The sequence below is a fragment of the Mustela erminea genome, chromosome 10 (genome assembly GCF_009829155.1).
Source record: "Mustela erminea isolate mMusErm1 chromosome 10, mMusErm1.Pri, whole genome shotgun sequence".
NCBI lineage: Eukaryota > Metazoa > Chordata > Mammalia > Carnivora > Mustelidae > Mustela > Mustela erminea.
Genome location: NC_045623.1, coordinates 29,418,346 through 29,436,577, shown reverse-complemented (window position 1 = coordinate 29,436,577; position 18,232 = coordinate 29,418,346). Strand labels below are relative to the sequence as shown.

Below are 18,232 nucleotides of genomic sequence, written 5' to 3'. Positions count from 1 at the left end.
TGAATTAGCAAGCAAGCAACAGCATGACATGATGCCTGGGAAAAGACTCTAGCCTTTGCAGTATCAGGTGGGTGTTCAGACCCATGACCCACTACCCACTGTGTCACCTCACAGAATGGCTTGGCCATAGGCCTGGGTCTCCTCATCTGTCAAATGGGAATATTCCTGCAAGGTTCCATGGACTTCCCTCCTCCCCAGGGAGCATCTGCCACAGAAGCTCAGCATTCCTATAGAGAGCCACCCGCAATGCTCCTGCCTGGAGACCTGGGGCTGGGAAAGTGGGGCTGGCTATAGGGCAAGGGGATAACCCCGCCTGAGAAAAGCACTCTTCACCTGCTGCTTCCCCTGCCAGCCTGGCTTGGCTCCCACAGGATCCCGGCACAAGGTGAGAGAAGGAGGACAGGGAGCATCATACTATGTCCTCTACTCAGGGACCACTTCCTGTCCGCAGGCCTGCTGTCCCAAGAGAAAGAGGAGTTAGCCGCTGCCCCTCTTCTCCCTCACTCTACCTTTCTTACCCATCATCTGTATTGTTTCACAGAAAGCACTAGCGGTGATGGAGAAAAGAGGGTGAATGGCATTAAACACACATGTCAGGGCATCAGCTTAGGAGCACAGGCTGAAAGGCAGCTCCCAGAGGCTTCAAGCCCAGAATAGTGAAGTCAAGACATGACCCCCAAGGTGCCTCAGGCCTGCTGCCCAGCCCAGCCTCACTCGCACCCCCAGCACCATCCCCATTAGGTAATGCTGATGCCTGCAGAGACTGGGGAGAAGGTCAGGTTAGCATTGACTCTACACTTCTAAAGAACATCCTTGCAGTATCCTTAAGCGTGTGAAAGGATTTTTGTATGCATGCGTATAACTTGTAAAACACACATGCATTTAAATACACATGTGTCAGCTTCCCACGCGGGAGCTAGAAGCCAAGATTATTTACCTAGAGATCGTATCATTTTGCTTCATGAAAATTTTAAGTAAAACTAAGGAAAGGTCCCTCTTTCTTGTTGATAGTAGTAGCCTTCAAAAATGCAGAGTTGGAAATGCCTACTTCGCCTTTACGACTTGGAGTGACTGGACGTGTTCAGCTGGGGCAGGAGGCCCTGCTCCCAGTTCTGGGAGCTGTTTTAGTTTATCCGCCTTCCTTCAACTTTTCTCCATGGACTGTGAGATCCTTCGGGTCAGGAATGCCTCAGGCCAGCTGGCAGAGAAAGGGTATCTTGGGCTAAAGGAATGGCACACATGGGGTCACATGGACACAAGAAAGACCCGTGGGAGGTTCTCTTGGCAGAAGCCCAAGAGGCAGATACAGGGAGGGGCCATACCAGGAAGGTCCTGATCTGGGATGATGATGACTTTGATCTTGACCCAGAAGCACGGATAACTGTTGAGGGATTTTGAGCTGGGAAACGACATCATTGACTCTACCCTTTCAGAGATCGCTTTAGCTGTAGGTTAGAGGAGGGAAGAGGGTAGGGACTGGAGCCAAGGGGATTAAAACAGAGGCCAGTGAGGCAGTTATTAGGGCACGGATGGTTGAGGATAGGACTTGAACTGTGATCAGCTGTGGATCACAGACTGAGAGATCTAGGAAACTGAACACAGGTAACTGGGATTGTGCTGGGCACCAGGGAGGGCTCTGCTCTTGGGGAGCTTAACCTAATGGGAAATTGAGACAAGTAAACATTTGCAGTAGAAAATGCTGAGTGCTACACTTGGGGTAAGTTTGGGATAATATGGAAACACACAATACAGGAAACTTACCTATTCTTGGAGAGTCCAGGAAAATTATGGCTACTGAAATCGGGAATCTAGAAGAAAGGAGATTTTTGTGTGAAGATAATGAATTTGGCTCAGGACAAGTTGAATTTGAGACATTGTAGGATATTCACGGCCTGGCCAGGAACTGATGCTTACTCACGTAGCACCCAGAGAGGGGTGAGGCCAGAGGTTCTTCTTCTTCTAAATTTTTGTTTTTGTTTTTTTTAATTTATTTGAGAGAGAGAGAGCATGAGCCAGAGGATGGGGGGTGGGGGTGGGGTCAAAAGGAAAGGGAGAAGCAGACTCCCCGCTGAGCTGGGAGCCTGATGCAGGGCTCGATCTCAGGACCCTGAGACCATGACCTGAGTCAAAGGCAGATGTTTAACCAACTGAGCCACTGAGGCACCCCAAGGCTGGGGGTTCTTGTTGGAAATGAAGGTTCTCCGCCTCTGAGAAACAACAACTGAAGAAGTAGAAGAGCCAGAAGAAAGCAGTCACAGAAGTGAAGGGAGAAGAAAGTTTTAAGAAAAGAGGGATGGACAGAGACTTGCATGCTGTACTCTGGGTTAGGGTGTGAAAGTGTGGATGGCAGGGGGAGACTAGTCTGTGCAGAAGCTTGCCTGTGAAGGGGAGATGGCCCGTGGCTGGACTGGGGTGTGGGGATGAATTTAATACGAAATTTACATGGAGGGAAACTAAAACCAAGAAAGAAGGCACAGAGGGTTGCTTGGAGACATAATCACTGCCCTTTCCCCTTATACTTGCATTCCTTGCCTTTTGCAGTCCTTGAGCATTCTCTGGGTCTCTTGGGTATTGTGGGGAGGAGATGAGGGACAGAAGAGGGTTCTCTGATCCTAGAGGACCTTATGTGCATTTTCTCTTGCTCTCTGACCAAATCTCAAGTTCCCTTAGGGCCTGGGCTGTTCACTGTTAGAACTGCAGGATCTCTCATAGCGACTAGCACATAGTAGATGCTGAATTAGGATTTGAGCATTTTTCTGTTTAATTATAATAAGAAAAGTGAGTAGCTAAAGAGCTGTTTGCTGAGATATCAGTGAAATATGCAGGTCTACTTGAAGTTCTTCTCAGTTCTTCATTATTTTGAGTCATTTATTCTAACCCCTTTCTCACCAGGTAGTTCTGCTCGGCTTGATTTTTGTCCTCAGAAAGAGAATAAAACTGACAGTTGAACTTTTCCAAGTCATAAATAAGGCCATCAGCAACTCTCCTTTCCTGCTGTTCCAACCACTGTGGACTTTTGCCATCCTCATTTCCTTCTGGGTCTTCTGGGTGGCTGTGCTGCTGAGCCTGGGGACCGCAGGTAAGAGCTCTGGGTTCCGTCACCTTGGAGTTGGGCTCGGAAGACCCCAGTATTTTGGAGCCATTGGCCTGTTTTTATAGGGACCATGGAACTAGAGGTGTCTGATGACAACGGTAATGGTGCCAGGGGCTCTGTCATGAAGGAAAGCAGGAAAATCCTTTTCCTCTTCTACACTGGCTTTCAAGAAACTGGGTTTGTTTCAAGAGAGAATAAATTCAGTGGGGACTGAAAGAGCTTTCAGAAAACCTACAATATGGGGCCCCTGGGTGGCTCAGTTGGTTAAGTGGCTGCCTTCGGCTCGGGTCATGATCCCAGGATCCTGGGATTGAGCCCCACATCAGGCTCCCTGCTTAATGGGGAGCCTGCTTCTCCCTTTCTCTTGCCCTGCCACTCTGCCTACTTGTGCTGTCTCTCTAAATGGATAAAATCTTTAAAAAAAAAAAAAAAAGTCTACAGTATGAACAAAAGTCTCTAGAAAGAAGGATTCAGATTTTATCCACGGCAGTTTGCCAGCTTCTCTCACCTCAGACGATCAGTACCCTGACGGGAGTACCAAAAAGTAAGTTGCTTTCTGAGACCATCGCAGACGGGTAAGAACCACAGCAGATGGCAAGTCAACAAGGCTACTAGGATTCCTTATTGTTTTATCCAAGTTTACATCCGGTCAGATCTGTAAGAGCAACTGCTGTGTGGTAGATTCTCTTCCCTCTCTCTGGAATCAGCTGACCCTTCAAGATGGTCAGTCAGTAGGCTCCTTGGGAGGCATAGCCCCTACTTCCGGCTCCAGAGACACTGTGGGAGCACTCTCTCCTGTCCTCTAGAAGTTCTCAGCAGACCTACAGTGAACTCAGAATAATTATCCAGGATGAACCAGGACTGTAATCAGTCAGGATGAGGTGTGTCTGGGAGTCAGAGAAGACTCAACCAACCAGTGGCTTAAATATAGTATGAGGTCATTTCTCTCACATAAATGAAGTCCCCAAGGAGGAGCCCCATGCCAGCATGGTCCTCTAGAGATGGAGGGCCTGGGTGCGTGTGTTCGACTTCATCTCAGCTCCTTGTGGCTGAGCTCTTCTCCCTCTTGCTTCCATCCAGTAGCTGAAATGGACACTCAGGCTCCAACCAAATCCTACACCAGGCATTGGGTAGGTGGCAGGGAGGAGGATGGGTGTCCCCTCCCTCGCTCAGCCCTCCTAGAAGTCATGACAGCACGTTCACCTCCACCTGACCAGCGAGGGCCTCATGACACAGAAGCACCTTCCTGAGAGGGAGGACCGGCGAGGGGGTTTCATTAGCAGTTAAAAAATTAGAGGTTCTCCTGCCAAGAAAAAGCGAGAACAGATGTTGTGGGACAGTTGGAAGTCTCAGCTAGAACAACACTGAACAGCTCTATTTTCTCCCTTGAAGCCATCTCGGTTGCAGTCAGTAAGGAGGGCAGTGGCCTTGGGACGTGTGGGAGCACAAGCATTTGTTGAACAGTGCCCAATTCAAGGCTGCGTGCCAGTTTTCTTATGTTCTCTGCTTTAAGCATAGCTGTGCCCCTCATCCTGTGTTTGTTACACTCAAGTTCCAAGCAAGAGAATTGAGGCTCTGCGTGCGCACTCTGGAAGGTCACCCTGTGAGGAAGTGCGAGGCTCTCTCTGGTTCCAGAACCCTGGGGTGGAGCCTGTGTCACATCCCCCGTGTCTGGGAGACAGAGGGGGCCTCCTCAGTTGTCTGTCAAGTCAGAACAGTGCTGTGGCCACAGTAGCTGGCTGGCGGATGTGGCCTGGGCACAGTGTTGTGTTTGGGGTCTGTGGTTACAACAGGAAAGGGCCGGAGGTCACAGCCAGGGTAGGCTGGGAGTGATGGGTGGCGGCGGGTGGCAGGGATGGCGCACAGGGTGGTGGACGGTGGTATTGGAACACTTGCCCTGAAGAATCCCCAGAGAAAGGGTGAAGTCATGGAAGTTATGAGTCAGGACCAGGGAAGGACCTTCCATCCTCCTCAAGACCCTGGGGCATAGCCGCCCCTCCCGTCCTTGTGGGCTGTGAGTCTGGCTGAAGGACTGTGCTTAACCCACCATACTCGGGGGCAGGGCCCATTCATTTGTTCTTGCCTTTTACTTCACAAATGTTAGGGGAACACTGTGGGGCCGAGGCCCTGGGCAAGGCACTGGAGAGGAATGGTGTCCTCTCCTAATAGCACTTAAGAGTCCAGCAGGATAGACTGACAATGAAATGTGTGCTCTTAGTGAAGGTTGATGAATGTCACGATAGGAGAATTTTGAGGAGCTCCTAGAGCATGGGAACGGGGCTCCACCCTGCTTTGGGAGTCAGGGAAGGCTTCTCAGAGGATGAACTAGAAATTGCCAGATCAGAAGATAACAGAAAGAAGCCAAGGGGGATTCACTAGGGGTCTCGAGCAAACCCAGGAGAGGCCCTGATCACAGACAACAAGGAGAGAGCCAGTCCTGGGAGTTGGGGGTACAGGTGGGGAGGAACACATCCCAGGGCTGCCTCAGGGGTGAGCGGCCAGTGGGGTGTCCCTTTAGTTCCCCGTTGGGCCCAAGTTGTGCCCGGGGCCCCAGGGCATGAGATTATCTGCTGCAGAGCTGCGAGCAGGAGAGGCAGGAAGACAGGTAGGGGATTCTGTGGGGCCAAAGATAGCACAGCATTCTGGAGCCATCTGGGAGGTCAGGTACTAAAGTGTGGCCATTCTCTGTCAGTGGACGGAGGAAACCAGGCCAGAGGGTGAGGGACAGAAGGGCAGGAAGGAAAACCAGGTGCCTGGGACCTGACGTAGGCATGCGTGCTAGCAGACCTTCCACTTTATAGGAGAGGAGGTATCACAGAGAGCTATGGCCTTCCCTCCTTCCTGGCTCGGGCATCCTAAATACCAGACTGGCTGTTCCCTCCAGCCACCTGACTCTCCTTTCCACTCACCTGTGGGCCAACTCAGGTGCACAGAACTCCTTTGTTTCCAAAGAACTTTTCACTCCATGCCAGAGCCACCGCTCTGGGTCTGGGCAGGTCGCTTCTTGGCTTCATGTCATTTTGACCTTCAGGAGACATCCCAGCTGCACTTGTGGGAGACTGGGAGCTGCGGTCTGAGCTTGTGAAAAGAAGCCAGGTGATGTGGATGATCAGAAAGATTGTCTCCCCTCACGTCCCCTCAGCGAATTATAGAACCTTCCAGTTGTCCAGCTGGTGCCCAGTGTGGCTGCAGTGGTTGGGAGTGTCCTCAGTGGATAATAGTTGGGAGCTTTTTATCATGTCAGGTGGCTGAATGAACTGGTATTTTGGGGCACCTAGGTGGCTCAGTCAGTTAAGCATCTACCTTCAGCTCAGGTCTTGATCCCAGCATCCTGGGACCTGCCCTGGACTCCCTGCTCAGCTGGGAGCCTGCTTCTCCCTTTCCTCTGACTGCTGCTCCCCCTCTTGTGCTCACTCCCTCTGTCAAAAGCATAAATAAAATCTTAAAAAAAAAAAAAAAGAAAGAAAGAAAGAAACTAAAATCTTAATGTATAAAAAGGAAAATAAAAATTCAGGAAAAAGTGAACTTGGGTGATTTTTTGCCCTGATGAGCTATTTCTCTAGAGGCTTTAAATCAGTCTCTGAGGTAGTCAACAAATTCTGGCTTATCTGGGAATCATTTCAGGAGACCGTATCAAGGCCCTGCACCTGTGACACTGATTAGCCATTAGAAACTGTCTGCCACCAGCCGTGTGACAACGACGATTAAAATCCAGTGGGGAAAAGTGAAACTGTCATAACCTCAGGAAGCCAGCAGGTGCAGGTGGCAGGTCGGAAGGAGCCCACGTGGGCTCAGTACACCATTAGGGTGGTCCGGAAACCCCAGAGTTGACAGTGGAGGAAGCCCGTCTTAGTGGAGGGGGTCACTTCCCCTCCCGGTGTGCTGCAATTAGAAAGGTCATCACAGGGATGCAGTAGGGCCAAGGGCCATGCCTGGAATCAAGGGACCCAGGATCTCGGCTGGGTCTGGCCTTCCTTGTTCCTCTGTGCTTCCCTTTTCCCATTTTGGCAATGAAAACTTGACAGGGATGTGAGGAGGTTGAGATGGTGCCAGAGCTTTGCTTTGCAAATAAGGGCCTATATATGTTCCTTATGTTGGGAATTCCTGTCAGCTAGAGTATCTGGTACCGAGCTTCAGCTTTACTCTCTGCCCTGCCTAGCATATTTGAGAACACAGTTTCAAAGAAAATTGTCTTTTTTAAGTTCCTAGAGATCTAGAAGATAAAGTCTCCTAGCAGCCCAGACCTGTCCTAGGAACAGGCAGAGGGAGCTTGCACAAAAGAGATTTTAAACAGTCCCTGCTTTTTTGAAGTTTATGGGCCCTTTGGGAGGGTGCAAAGGAAAACAGTCTGAGGGACATTCGTGCCTTTGCACCTGCCATGCCTTCATCTGGAAACATCTCTTCACAACCTGCACCCCACTCTCTACCCCCAAACTGCTTGAAAATCTAGTCATTCTCCAAGAATGGTTGTGAGCATTGCAGTTCTTAGAAATCTATCTGTAAGTTCGCCAGGCATACCTAGTATTGCTTCTTCATTTTCCTTGCATTTTTTATACTCTTCATTCTTTCAACAACAGCTCTCCATTGCAACCCTGGGACCTAGATACAGGACAGAGCTTCTAGTGAGTGGGCAGAGAGGGAATAAGCAAATATTTGTGTGTCAGATGGTGATGAGTCCTAGAAAGAACAATAATGCAAGGCAATGACTCATGTGTTCCATCCCCCTGGAGTACAGACATCTGGGGGGGGGGGGGCTATGTCTTTTTCTTTTGGGTCTTTTGCCCCAGTGTGCAGCCCCTCACTGAGTTCAGTGAGTGTATCCTGAATCAGTAGGTGAGTTCGCAGCAGCTCTGTATTAAATGAGACGTATACTCGGAAAGAACTTGGTAAATTACAGATTCAATGACAGTGAGATTTTCTTCTCTTTTCCCTTCATCTTCACGCTGTCAGAGCAGAAGCTGAGCCAGTGGGAGACATAGGCAAGAACGGATGTCAGGAGGACACTTGAGCCAGCTTGCTGGAAGAGGACAGTGCACAGAATGTACTAGAAGGTTGAGCCCTTCCAAGTTGGACCTGCTTCCTTTGGGAAGTTATCCCCACTGGCTGGACTGCCTTCCTTGAGAAACTGCCATGTATATGATCATGAGTATCACCTTGTTCTTTGAAATGCTTTAAAGCTTGTTTTTAATATCTGAACGTATGGCTAGCTTCATGATGAGTTTCCCCCTGTTTGTATTGATGATATCCCAAAGATCATCTCCGGTCTCTATAGTAAGATATATTAGGGATATAGAATATATCGGAGATATATTTTTATTAGATTTATTAAGGAAGGTTGATTCATTCACTCATTTGTTCATTCAGTAAATATTTATGGAACATTATGGAACAATCTGAGGTGGGAAGTCATTCCAGTTTTAAGCAGAATAGTACCATGACCTGACTTATATTGTAACAGCAGTCATCCAGGGAAGAGATGGTGCTGGCATAATAATGGGCGAGGTGGGACAGACCAGATTCCCTGGCTGTTCTGAAGGATTTCCTGATACATTAGCGGAGGGTGTGAAGGGAGGAGATTTAGAAATGACGCTGAGGAATGGGAGAATGAGGCTGCCGTCCGCAAGACGGGCAAGACTCTGAGAGGAGCATGTTAGGAGACATCATATCAGCCTTGATTGTGTTAACTGAGACAGCTTTCTGGCAGCCAGCTGGAGATGTCAAGTGGGCGGTTAGCTGTTTGAGTCTGAAGTTTCTGGAGAGGTCCCAGCTAGAAAGCCACATTTGGGAATTTGGGAGCATTTTAGAAATGGTCTTTAAAACCATGAGCGTAGAATGAGTGCAGGGAGAAGAGTGGAAATCCAAGGGCTGTTCTTTAGGGACCTTCAGCGGTGAAAGATCTTGGAGCTGAGGAGGAAAACAGAAATGAGGCTAACCAGGAGCAGCCCGTGGGCCGGAGGATAGAAAGTATGCAGTGTTGGAGTGTGGGGGAAGGGCTTCAGGAATTTGGGAGTGGCCTCCAGTGTGTCAAGCTAATGCTAAGCGAGATAAGACCCAAGGGATTGAGGATGGATCACTGAATTTCATAACAAAACTGCTTCAGGGAAGTTCGGAGGTCAGGGGAGGTCAGGGGCGGATCGTGATGGGAGTGGGTTTAAGGGAAAGAGGGAGAAAAGAATAGAAATGAGTAAGTAGGCACCATCTTGAGGAATTCGGCCATGAAGAGGAACAGAGGGGCACCTGGCTGGCTGAGAAGAGTGAGCAATGCTTGATCTTGGAGTCATGAGTTCGAGCCCCACCTTGGGTACAGAGATTATTTTAAAATAAATAAATAAGCTTAAAAAAACCTTAAAGAGGAACAGAGAAATGGCAAGGAAGCTGGAGAAGTAGAGCCAGGAGAAGGTTTGGTTTTTGTTTTGTTTTTTAAAGATGAGAGATGGTTAATGATTTCCTTAAGAGGTACATTTGAATAAAGGAAGCAGGGAGGGGAATGGCTGAAGAGCTGTCATCAGTAGACGAGGAGGAGATCCAGAGGAAGGGTTCGCCTTGGGATCACAGACAGTGTATCCCATTAAGTGGGGGCCAGGCTATGGGCTCTTGCTGACAGCAAGGAAATGTTGGAGGTAGGCCCTGGCAGAAGTTTTCTGATTGCTCCTCTTTCCTCAGAGAAACCAGAAGTGAGATCATTGACAGAGAGTGACAATGGTGGGGGTGGGGGTGGAACCCTTAGAGTTCAAGGAGGACTTACAAACAGTCCAGAAGAAGGGGAGATGAGTAGACAAATAAAGCAACATGTGAGTTCCTGATAGTCACTCAGATGGTATCTTCTTTCTGATTATTTGTTTGCGTCTTTCATATTCCCTCCATTAATGGCTAATGTCCAGCATCATTCCAACATGGAGTAGATGCTTAATAAATATTGTTAACTCCACAGCTGGAATTCTCTCTACCTATCCTTCGGTTGTAGCTAACCCTGTATCGTACTCGCTTTTCCCAGGGTCTTAGCCACTTAATCCTCATAACAGCTGCATGTGTGGCAGTCAGGGTCCCCAAGGACGCAAGGAGTTGGTGTTAGGGTCTTCAGATTGCAAGAGATGGAACAGAGATGTTATGAAGTCCCATAACCTGCCCGAGGCTGGTCAGCCATTAGGGGTCAGTGCTGAGATAAGAATCTCACCCTGTGGGACTCAAGCCCAAGGCTGTAACTACTGCCTCAGGGTTTGTCTTGTCCACCCTCTTCATCTGGACAAGGAGAGAGCAGAGGCCCAGGTTGCTTATCACATGTGTCAAAAGCTGAGACTGGGACCAAGTCCTCTCCGAGTTCAGTGCCCTTTGCACCATCATCCCTGTGACCCTCATAGTTTGGGATCTATCTGAAGTCCAGTTCCCCTTAACACAAGAGCGATCTCTCTAGTGTCACAGTCGTCCACAAAGCTGCCGGTCCTGATGGAGGGCTCTTGCCTGCACTGACACTGCCATCCAGGAGAGGGCAGTCTTGCGAGCATTTACGCGCCTGCCCCACCCACAGGCAGTAACCACGGTTTCCTAGGCTTTCAGCCCGAAGCCTGAGCCGCCTGATTTTTCAGAGATTGTTTGCTGTAAAGCAGGTCTGTCCCCGCCAAGTGGCATTTTGGGCTGTCCTAAGTGGAGGGGGTGAGGGAGGTTGCTCCTGGCATTTGTGGGCAGAGGTCAGGATGAATGCTAAACATCCCACAAGGCACAGGGCAGCGCCCCCAGCCCCAACGAGGAATTATCTGCACCAAAATGTGAATTGGTTTGTTGAGAAACCCTGCCCTAAAGGAAAGACTCAAAACAGCCTGATACAGCTGAACCAGAGGAACAAAGAAGGTGGCGGAGACAAAGATACTCTAAAACAGCAGTGACCAGAATAATATAGGGGTTCTGCTTCTCTGGAAAATGCTGAGGGGTGGACAGCTTGTATCAGTCTGGGCTTACCCCTTTGGCCACTCTCCAGTCGCTATAGCCATCAGTGTGCCGAGCCGGAATGTGTGAGCGTGCTCCTGACAGTGCAGGGCAGCCACGAAGAGAGACCACCCCCCACCCTTAGCAGCCAGGGCTCCGTATTTACCTTTCATCTGTCAAAGCAAGCATGCCTCCTGTTCTGTGGCAACATTCTCCACCCTCGAACCATGTGTGACGTTTTAGGCCTGTGCTTGCGAAACTGCCATGCGTCTCTCCCCAGGACCTGACCTTGCGGGAAGTAGAATGTGCTTGTGGGCTGGCCCTGATCACTTCTGACCTTCCATAAAGTGATTCTCCAAGTCTCCCCCGACCTGATCTACCTCAGTGCGTGCATTAGTGGTGAGGGGCTCACCTCCTTTAGCGCGGGGAATGCTTTTCTAAAACACACCCATTTTGGAAAAGCATAAACATTTCTCAGTGCCATACCTGAAACAGAGATTGCCTCCCAGGCAGGAAGAGCCCAGTGCTCAATAAAATATTAACTTCTCTGTAAATCAGGCCGCTCCACTGTTTCTCACAATGTGACTCTTGTTCAGCAGAACGCAGGGCCTAAGGCCCGAAGGCCGGCCTCCGTCCATGGAATCCGGTTGCCTCACATCACTATTACCTTCTCCCACTTCCTCCACAGAGACCCTCTTGTGAATGTCTCTAGACACAGGAATTATGAACCTAAAACCAGTTTATAGCTAAGAAAGAAAATATGAAACAGTCCTTAAATGTCATTCAGGTTGCTAAAGACGGAAGTGCCCATCTTCTGACTTGTGATAGTTTTAGGATTGTAGTTAGTATAGTTACAATAATTTTAAATACATAGTAGGAGAAACATCTGGAAATCACGCCGAGCCATGGAGCTGGGATTTGGATTTACTAAATCCAACCTGAATGGAATTGAATTGCAGAGCTTATTTGGGGCCTTCCTCAGATGAGGGCAAATCAAACGGACTGGCCATGTAAATGGCAGGGCCCTGTTGGGGTGACCCTCCTGGCCTGGTTTACTCCAGTATTGAGCTCCTGAAATTTAATAAAATCATTATCACATACAGAGTGAACTTTCTATAGACCAGGCCCTATATTAAGCATTTACCATGTAATCTCATTCAAACCCACCAGCAGGAAATGGGTATTATACCTACGGAGACTGACTAGCTTACCCAGCTCAGGCTGAGATATAAACCTACGTTAACACTGAGACCCAGTAGGTATTTTAAATGTGCTAGAAGAGTTTGCCCTTGAAATGAACTCTGAAATGAATCCCTTAGAAATAAATGGAGAGTCTTGTCTCATTTATAAACTCTAAATTTGGGGGGTAGTAGAGTTTTAGAATATAATCCTAGCAGCTATGGTCCTAATAACAAGTTTTTTTTTAATCACAAAGTGGTGTGGTAGAAAAACCATAGATGTTAGGATCTAGTGTGTCAGAGTTTATCTCCTTCTTCCACTAATCATGAACAGGTGAGACTTTATGAAAGTTCCTTGCCTCTTCCAAACCTCAGTGTTCATAACTGCAGAGTGGGATGAGTGTTAGAGTATAGGTCAAGTGTCTGGCAAATTGCCTACCCATTAGTCATTATGCATATGGTTATTGCTAGTACTCAGAAGTTAAACCTGTGTCCCATTTTTCTGTGTGTGCCATGAAGAGCTCAAATGAGGTTGGATACTTCCAACTTTACTCTGGTATCTTTTTGTCTAGGGGATGCTAACAGCCAGCCACTGAGAAGAGTGGCCTAGTGAACCATCTTACGTGCTTTGGCAAATACTGGTATAAAGCATATTTGTGTTTTAAACTTTAGGAGCTGCACGGGTTATTGAAGGTGGCCAAGTGGAATATCAGCCTCTCGTAGGCATTCGGTACATGTGGTGGTACCATTTAATTGGCCTCATCTGGACCAGCGAATTCATCCTCGCGTGCCAGCACATGATGGTAGCCGGGGCGCTGGTCACTTGCTATTTCAACAGGTAGGTCTAATGGGTGACTGCCCTTGACTTGTCTACGTGCTTCATGTCAGATATCACGAAAAGTACTTTAGAGTTTTAAAAAGGGATTGGCAGGCATCAAAGACGCAGGTCAAATTTGGACCAGGATGCTTGTTTGGTAGTGAAAAGAAATATTATACTTCAAATCTGTCGCATTTCCAAGCTCTTTCGCCTTAAGCTAGAGAATTCAGAGGGAAGCAAAACAGAGTTGTAATTCTACTGCTTAGAATTGAAAGACATCTGGAAGGAAAGTGTGACTTACGTAAATATCCGTTCTTATTGACTTCAAACCTAAGAAAATTACTGAACTGTTTGGAACACGCTGCAGTAAGTTCTGTGAGCATTCTTTTATCCTATGTAAAATGGGGAAAATGTTTTCTTAGAAAATAATTTTAAAGCCTAAGGAAATTGTAGGCAACCATAAATACAATTCGTGTTCATCTTGTTAAGTACTAGGGAATTAATTACTTGCTTCTTTGTTCAGCGTGATACTTATTTAAGTGTTTTTATCCCATTACCTCATCAAAATAATTGAGGACACACACACCCCCGAACTTTTTACCTCGTTTGTGTGTTGTGTGTGTGTGTGTGTGACTCTCCACAGGGCAAAGATAAAACCACAGGCAAACTGAACAGGCCAGGACAATGACAGGGTTGGACTGAGGACAGGAAGTTTATTCCCAATAGGGCTGATCCTCCTCTGATCTCAGACCAAATGAGCAGATAAGCATGAATATTCGTTGGGGTAAGAAAGTCAAGCAGGGATGATTCATCCCAAGGAGCAATTACCTCCCGACAATAAGGAGCGCTGTGGGTTTTAATACAGGGGTGCTGTTCGGGAGCCCTCATCATTAGAGACCGTGGGATGCACAGCAGGCCTGTAGGCCTTGGCTTTGAGAACCTCTGAGCCGCTAGAGGTGGGTGGCGTGTGCTGCTTGCTCCTGAGTACGGGAACAAAGATTATTCTAACCGTGTTGGCCAGCAGGTGACACCTGTCTGACAGTAGTGATTTTTATGTTACCTCAGAATCACAAAACCGAAGCATTTTCAGTGGGGGCTTTTGGTTTGGACTTGTAGTGAGTGTCTACCTGGACCTCTAATCCCCCTTCCTACTCCAGCTCCCCTCCCCGCAAACCATGAAAGAATGAAGGAGGCATAAACGTACAGGGACAGTAGGAAACGACAGAGAAAAGAAATATCAACCAAATGCTGGAAGCTGAAGAGAGGATGGATGAGGAGCAACTGAGCCGACTAGACAAACCTGATCAGGCTCGTCTGTGTGTGTTGGCTGGGAGAAGAGGTGAAAGGAAGACAGGCTGATCTGAGTGAAGAAAAAAAACAACCCTAGATGGGCAGGAATTCAAGTGTAAAATGTACTTTTGAAGGTTAGTTATAGGTCTTCCTAAGGAACAGTTAAGCCCCTTCTCCAAACAGCAGGAGATAGGATCTTTGCTTTCTGGAGGGGTAAACCAGAAAGGGTCCAGACTTGGGTATCTGGCACAGCTGAGGCTGGGGGTAAGGCTCTGTACTGAAAGAGGAGGACATAAGTAAAAGTCTAAAGACTGAATAGTGAGGACCCCCACGGCCACCATTAAAGGGTATTCTGTGTTTCAGTTCCTAGGATGTTGACAGCCAGGTTGATATCCCCTGGCAAGAGATTAGGTGATTCTTTGGAGAAATTACCAACCCAAAGTAAAGACCCATAGATAATGCCATATGGTGGGGGAGGGGTCCCCGAATGAAAAGATTCCCTGACTGAACAGACAGTGAAACTCACCAGGCAAATGTCACCCCTCATACAGAGCCGCCAGTTCACGCTATACTTAATTCACGCTATAGCTCCTCAGTCTTAAATAAGAATTGATAGCCATGATGATTCAACATTCACAGATAACCTCTAGTAAAGCAAAAGACCGAAATGAACAAAACAAGCAAAGGGAATTTAGGGAAAATAAAGACAATTCAGACAACAGAAGAAACCTACAAAAAAAAAAAAAGAAAAGAAAAACCTGTAATATCCTCAGAACAAAGAAATACTGCATCCATAAAATAAGTACAAAAAAGAAAAAAGATCTCTTAGTCATTAAAAATGTGATTGCAAAAGTGGAATTTTTCTTCTGAAGGATTAAAATATAAAATTGAAGAATTTTTCCAGAAGGTAGAACAGAAAGACAAAAAGATAGAAAATAAAGGAAGGATAAAAAGTTAGAGGCTGCATTTTGGAGCCTCTGCATTTTGACTAATATGAGTTCCAGAAATAGAGAACAAAGGAAAGAGAAAGGAGGAAGTTATCAAAGAAAATTTCCCAGAGCGAGAGGACATGAGTAAAGGGAAGATCCCAGAAGCTTCTAAGGGAAAATTAGATCACAGGCAAAGGATCTAAAACTAGAATGGGGTCTGATGTCCCACAGCAGCTCTTAAAAAGGAAGACAATGGAGCAAACTTTTCAAAGTTCTAAAGAGAGATTATTTTCAGAACTAGAACTCTATACCTGTTCCTGCTCTCAGTCAAGGGTAAAAGAGAATAAAGTCATGTTCAAGATCGCAACATCCCAAAATATTTTGCTCCCCATCTCCTTTCTTAGGAAGGGTGGTCTCGGAAATGAATGAGTAAGCCACGTAGGAAACTAGGAGTTTCAGGAAATGCGATCCAACAGAGTAAAGAAGAACAGGGAGTTCCCAGAAGGGTAGCTGTGAAGCAGGTATAAAAAACACCCAGTCCAAGGAGGAGCAGAAGAGCAGTGGGCTCCCAGAGGCATGTCTCCAAGGGAAAAAAAGAAAAAGGAAACTAAGAGAATGCCAGATATGTTTGAGCAAGTAGAGAAAATATTTACACTTTGGTGAAGTATTTGATAAAGCCCTAGAGAAACCAAGCAAATAAAAAATGTGAAACAGTTACTAACTTCAGGAAAACCCAAAAGTTGTATAGGAAAGGAACTGTAATCAGAACACACTACTTGGTTTATACTCCAACAAAAATAAATAAGTACATAATTTTTTTAAAAGAAAATACTACTTGGATCATTGCAAATGTTACTAATGTACTGATATTGTAAACACTAAACATTGACCAAAACATACTCAGTGGTAAAAGATTGAAAGTTTTTCCTCTAAGATCAGGAGCAAGACAAGAGTGCCTGCTCTCACCACTCCTGTTCAGTATAGTGCTAGGAGTCCAGGCCAGAGCAAGATGAAGAAATAAAAGGTATCCAAATCAGAGAGGAAGAAGTAAAATGTCCTTGTTTGCAGATGATACGATCTTATAAATAGAAAAAGCCTAAAACCTCCGCTAAAAACTATTAAAACTAATCAGTGGATTCAGTAAAGTGGCAGGATACAAAATCAACGTACCAAAAACAGTTGCATTTCTAGAACAACAAAATATCTGAAAAATAAAACAATCCCATTCACAATAGCATCAAGAACAATAAAATACTTAGGAATAAATTTTCCCATTTCACAGGTTGACTTTCATTTTGTGGGTTGATTTTTTTGGTTTTTGGTTTGGGTTTGGTTTTTTTTGTGCTCGCTTCGGCAGCACATATACTAAAATTGGGTTTGGTTTTGTTTTTTTTTTTTTTTGGTTTTTGGTTTGTTTTTACTGTGCAGAGCTTTTTATTATCACTTATTAATTTTTGCGTTTGTGGCTGTGCTTTTATCTCATATCCAAAAAATTATTGCCAAGGCCAGTGTCAAGGAGCTTTTTCCCTATGTTATCTTTAGTTAAATGGTTTCAGTTTCTATAGTTCAGTCTTTAAATCACTCCAAATTAATTTTTGTGAGAAATGTAAGATACGGGTGTAATTTCATTCTTCTGTATGTAGCTATCCAGTTTTCCCAACACCATTTATTAAAGGACTATTCTTTTCCCTTTCTGGGCTCTTGATTCTGTTCCACCAATCTATATGTCATTTTTATGCCAGTGCCACACTGTTTTGATTACTGCCCCTTTGCAGCGTAATTCAGTGTGATGCCTCCAGCTGGTTCTTCTTTCTCATGACTGATTTGGCTATTTAGGATCTTTTCTAATACCGCACAAATTTTTAAAACTGCCTTTTCTTTTTCTGTGAAAAATGTCATTGGAATTTTGATGGGCAGTGCATTGAATCTATATATGGTGTTGATAGTATGGCTATTTTAATAATATGAATTCTTTTGATTTTAATAATATGAATTCTATTGATTCACAAAATATCTATTTGTGTCTTCTTCAGTTTCTTTCATCAAAGTCTTGTAGTTTCCAGGGTATAGATTGTTCAGCTCCTCTGCACAGTAAAAAACAAAACAAAACAAAATGAGAAGCAACCTATAAAATGGAAAAAAATATTGCACATCATATATCTCATAAGAAGTTAATATTTTTTATATTTATATATAAAGAACTCATATAATCCGATAACGACAAAAACTGCACTAAAGGGGTGCTTGGGTGGCTCACTGATGCAGTGTCTGGCTCTAAATTTTGGCCTATGTCATGATCCCAGAGTCATGAGATGAAGCTCCAGACTGAACTCCACACTTGTGGAGCCTGCTTAAGATTCCCTTCTCCCTCTCCTACTGTCTCTCTACTCCATATCCCGCTCATGCATGCTCTGTTTTTCTCTCTTTCTAAAAAAATAAATAGGGGCACCTAGGTGGCTTAGGTAAGCATCTGACTTCAGCTCAGGTCATGATCTGAAGGTCCTGGGATCGAGCCCTGAGTCAGGCTCCCAGTCAGTGGGGGGTTTGCCTATCCCTCTGACCCTAGCCCACGCATGCTCTCTCCCTCTGTCTCTCTCAAATAAATAACATCTTTAAAAAAGAAGATAAGCAAAGGGGTGCCCGAGTGGCTTGGGCAGTTGGTCTCATCTCAGGTCTCAATCTCAGGCTCGTATAGAGCCCAGCGTCGGGCTCCTCACTCAGCACGGAGTCTGCTTGAGATTTTCTGCCTCTCCTTCTTTCCCTCTGCACTTCCCACCCACTTACATGAGCATGCTCTTCTTCTCTTTCTAAAATAAAATCTTTCCAAAAAAGGAAACAAGAAATGTACAGATTTAACACATAAATAAATAAAGTTCACCTCTTAAAAAAAAATCCAGTTAAAAAATGGGCAGAGGAACAACATACATTATCTTTCCAAAGAAGACATACAAATAACCAAGAGGTACATGAAAAGGTGTTCAGCATCACTCATCATCAGGGAAAT

The 18,232-nt window shown here is 46.0% G+C and overlaps 1 protein-coding gene across 5 annotated transcripts in view; it reads left to right on the top strand.

The window, feature by feature from the left end:
* SLC44A3 (solute carrier family 44 member 3) overlaps positions 1-18,232 on the top strand; it is a 97,227-nt gene that overhangs the window by 34,878 nt on the left and 44,117 nt on the right. For all 5 annotated transcript variants that reach the window (XM_032360597.1, XM_032360593.1, XM_032360594.1 and 2 more), the window contains exons 9-10: positions 2,893-3,079; positions 12,865-13,030. In XM_032360597.1, coding sequence (XP_032216488.1) covers positions 2,893-3,079; positions 12,865-13,030 — 353 coding nt within the window. The remainder of the gene's footprint in view (positions 1-2,892; positions 3,080-12,864; positions 13,031-18,232) is intronic.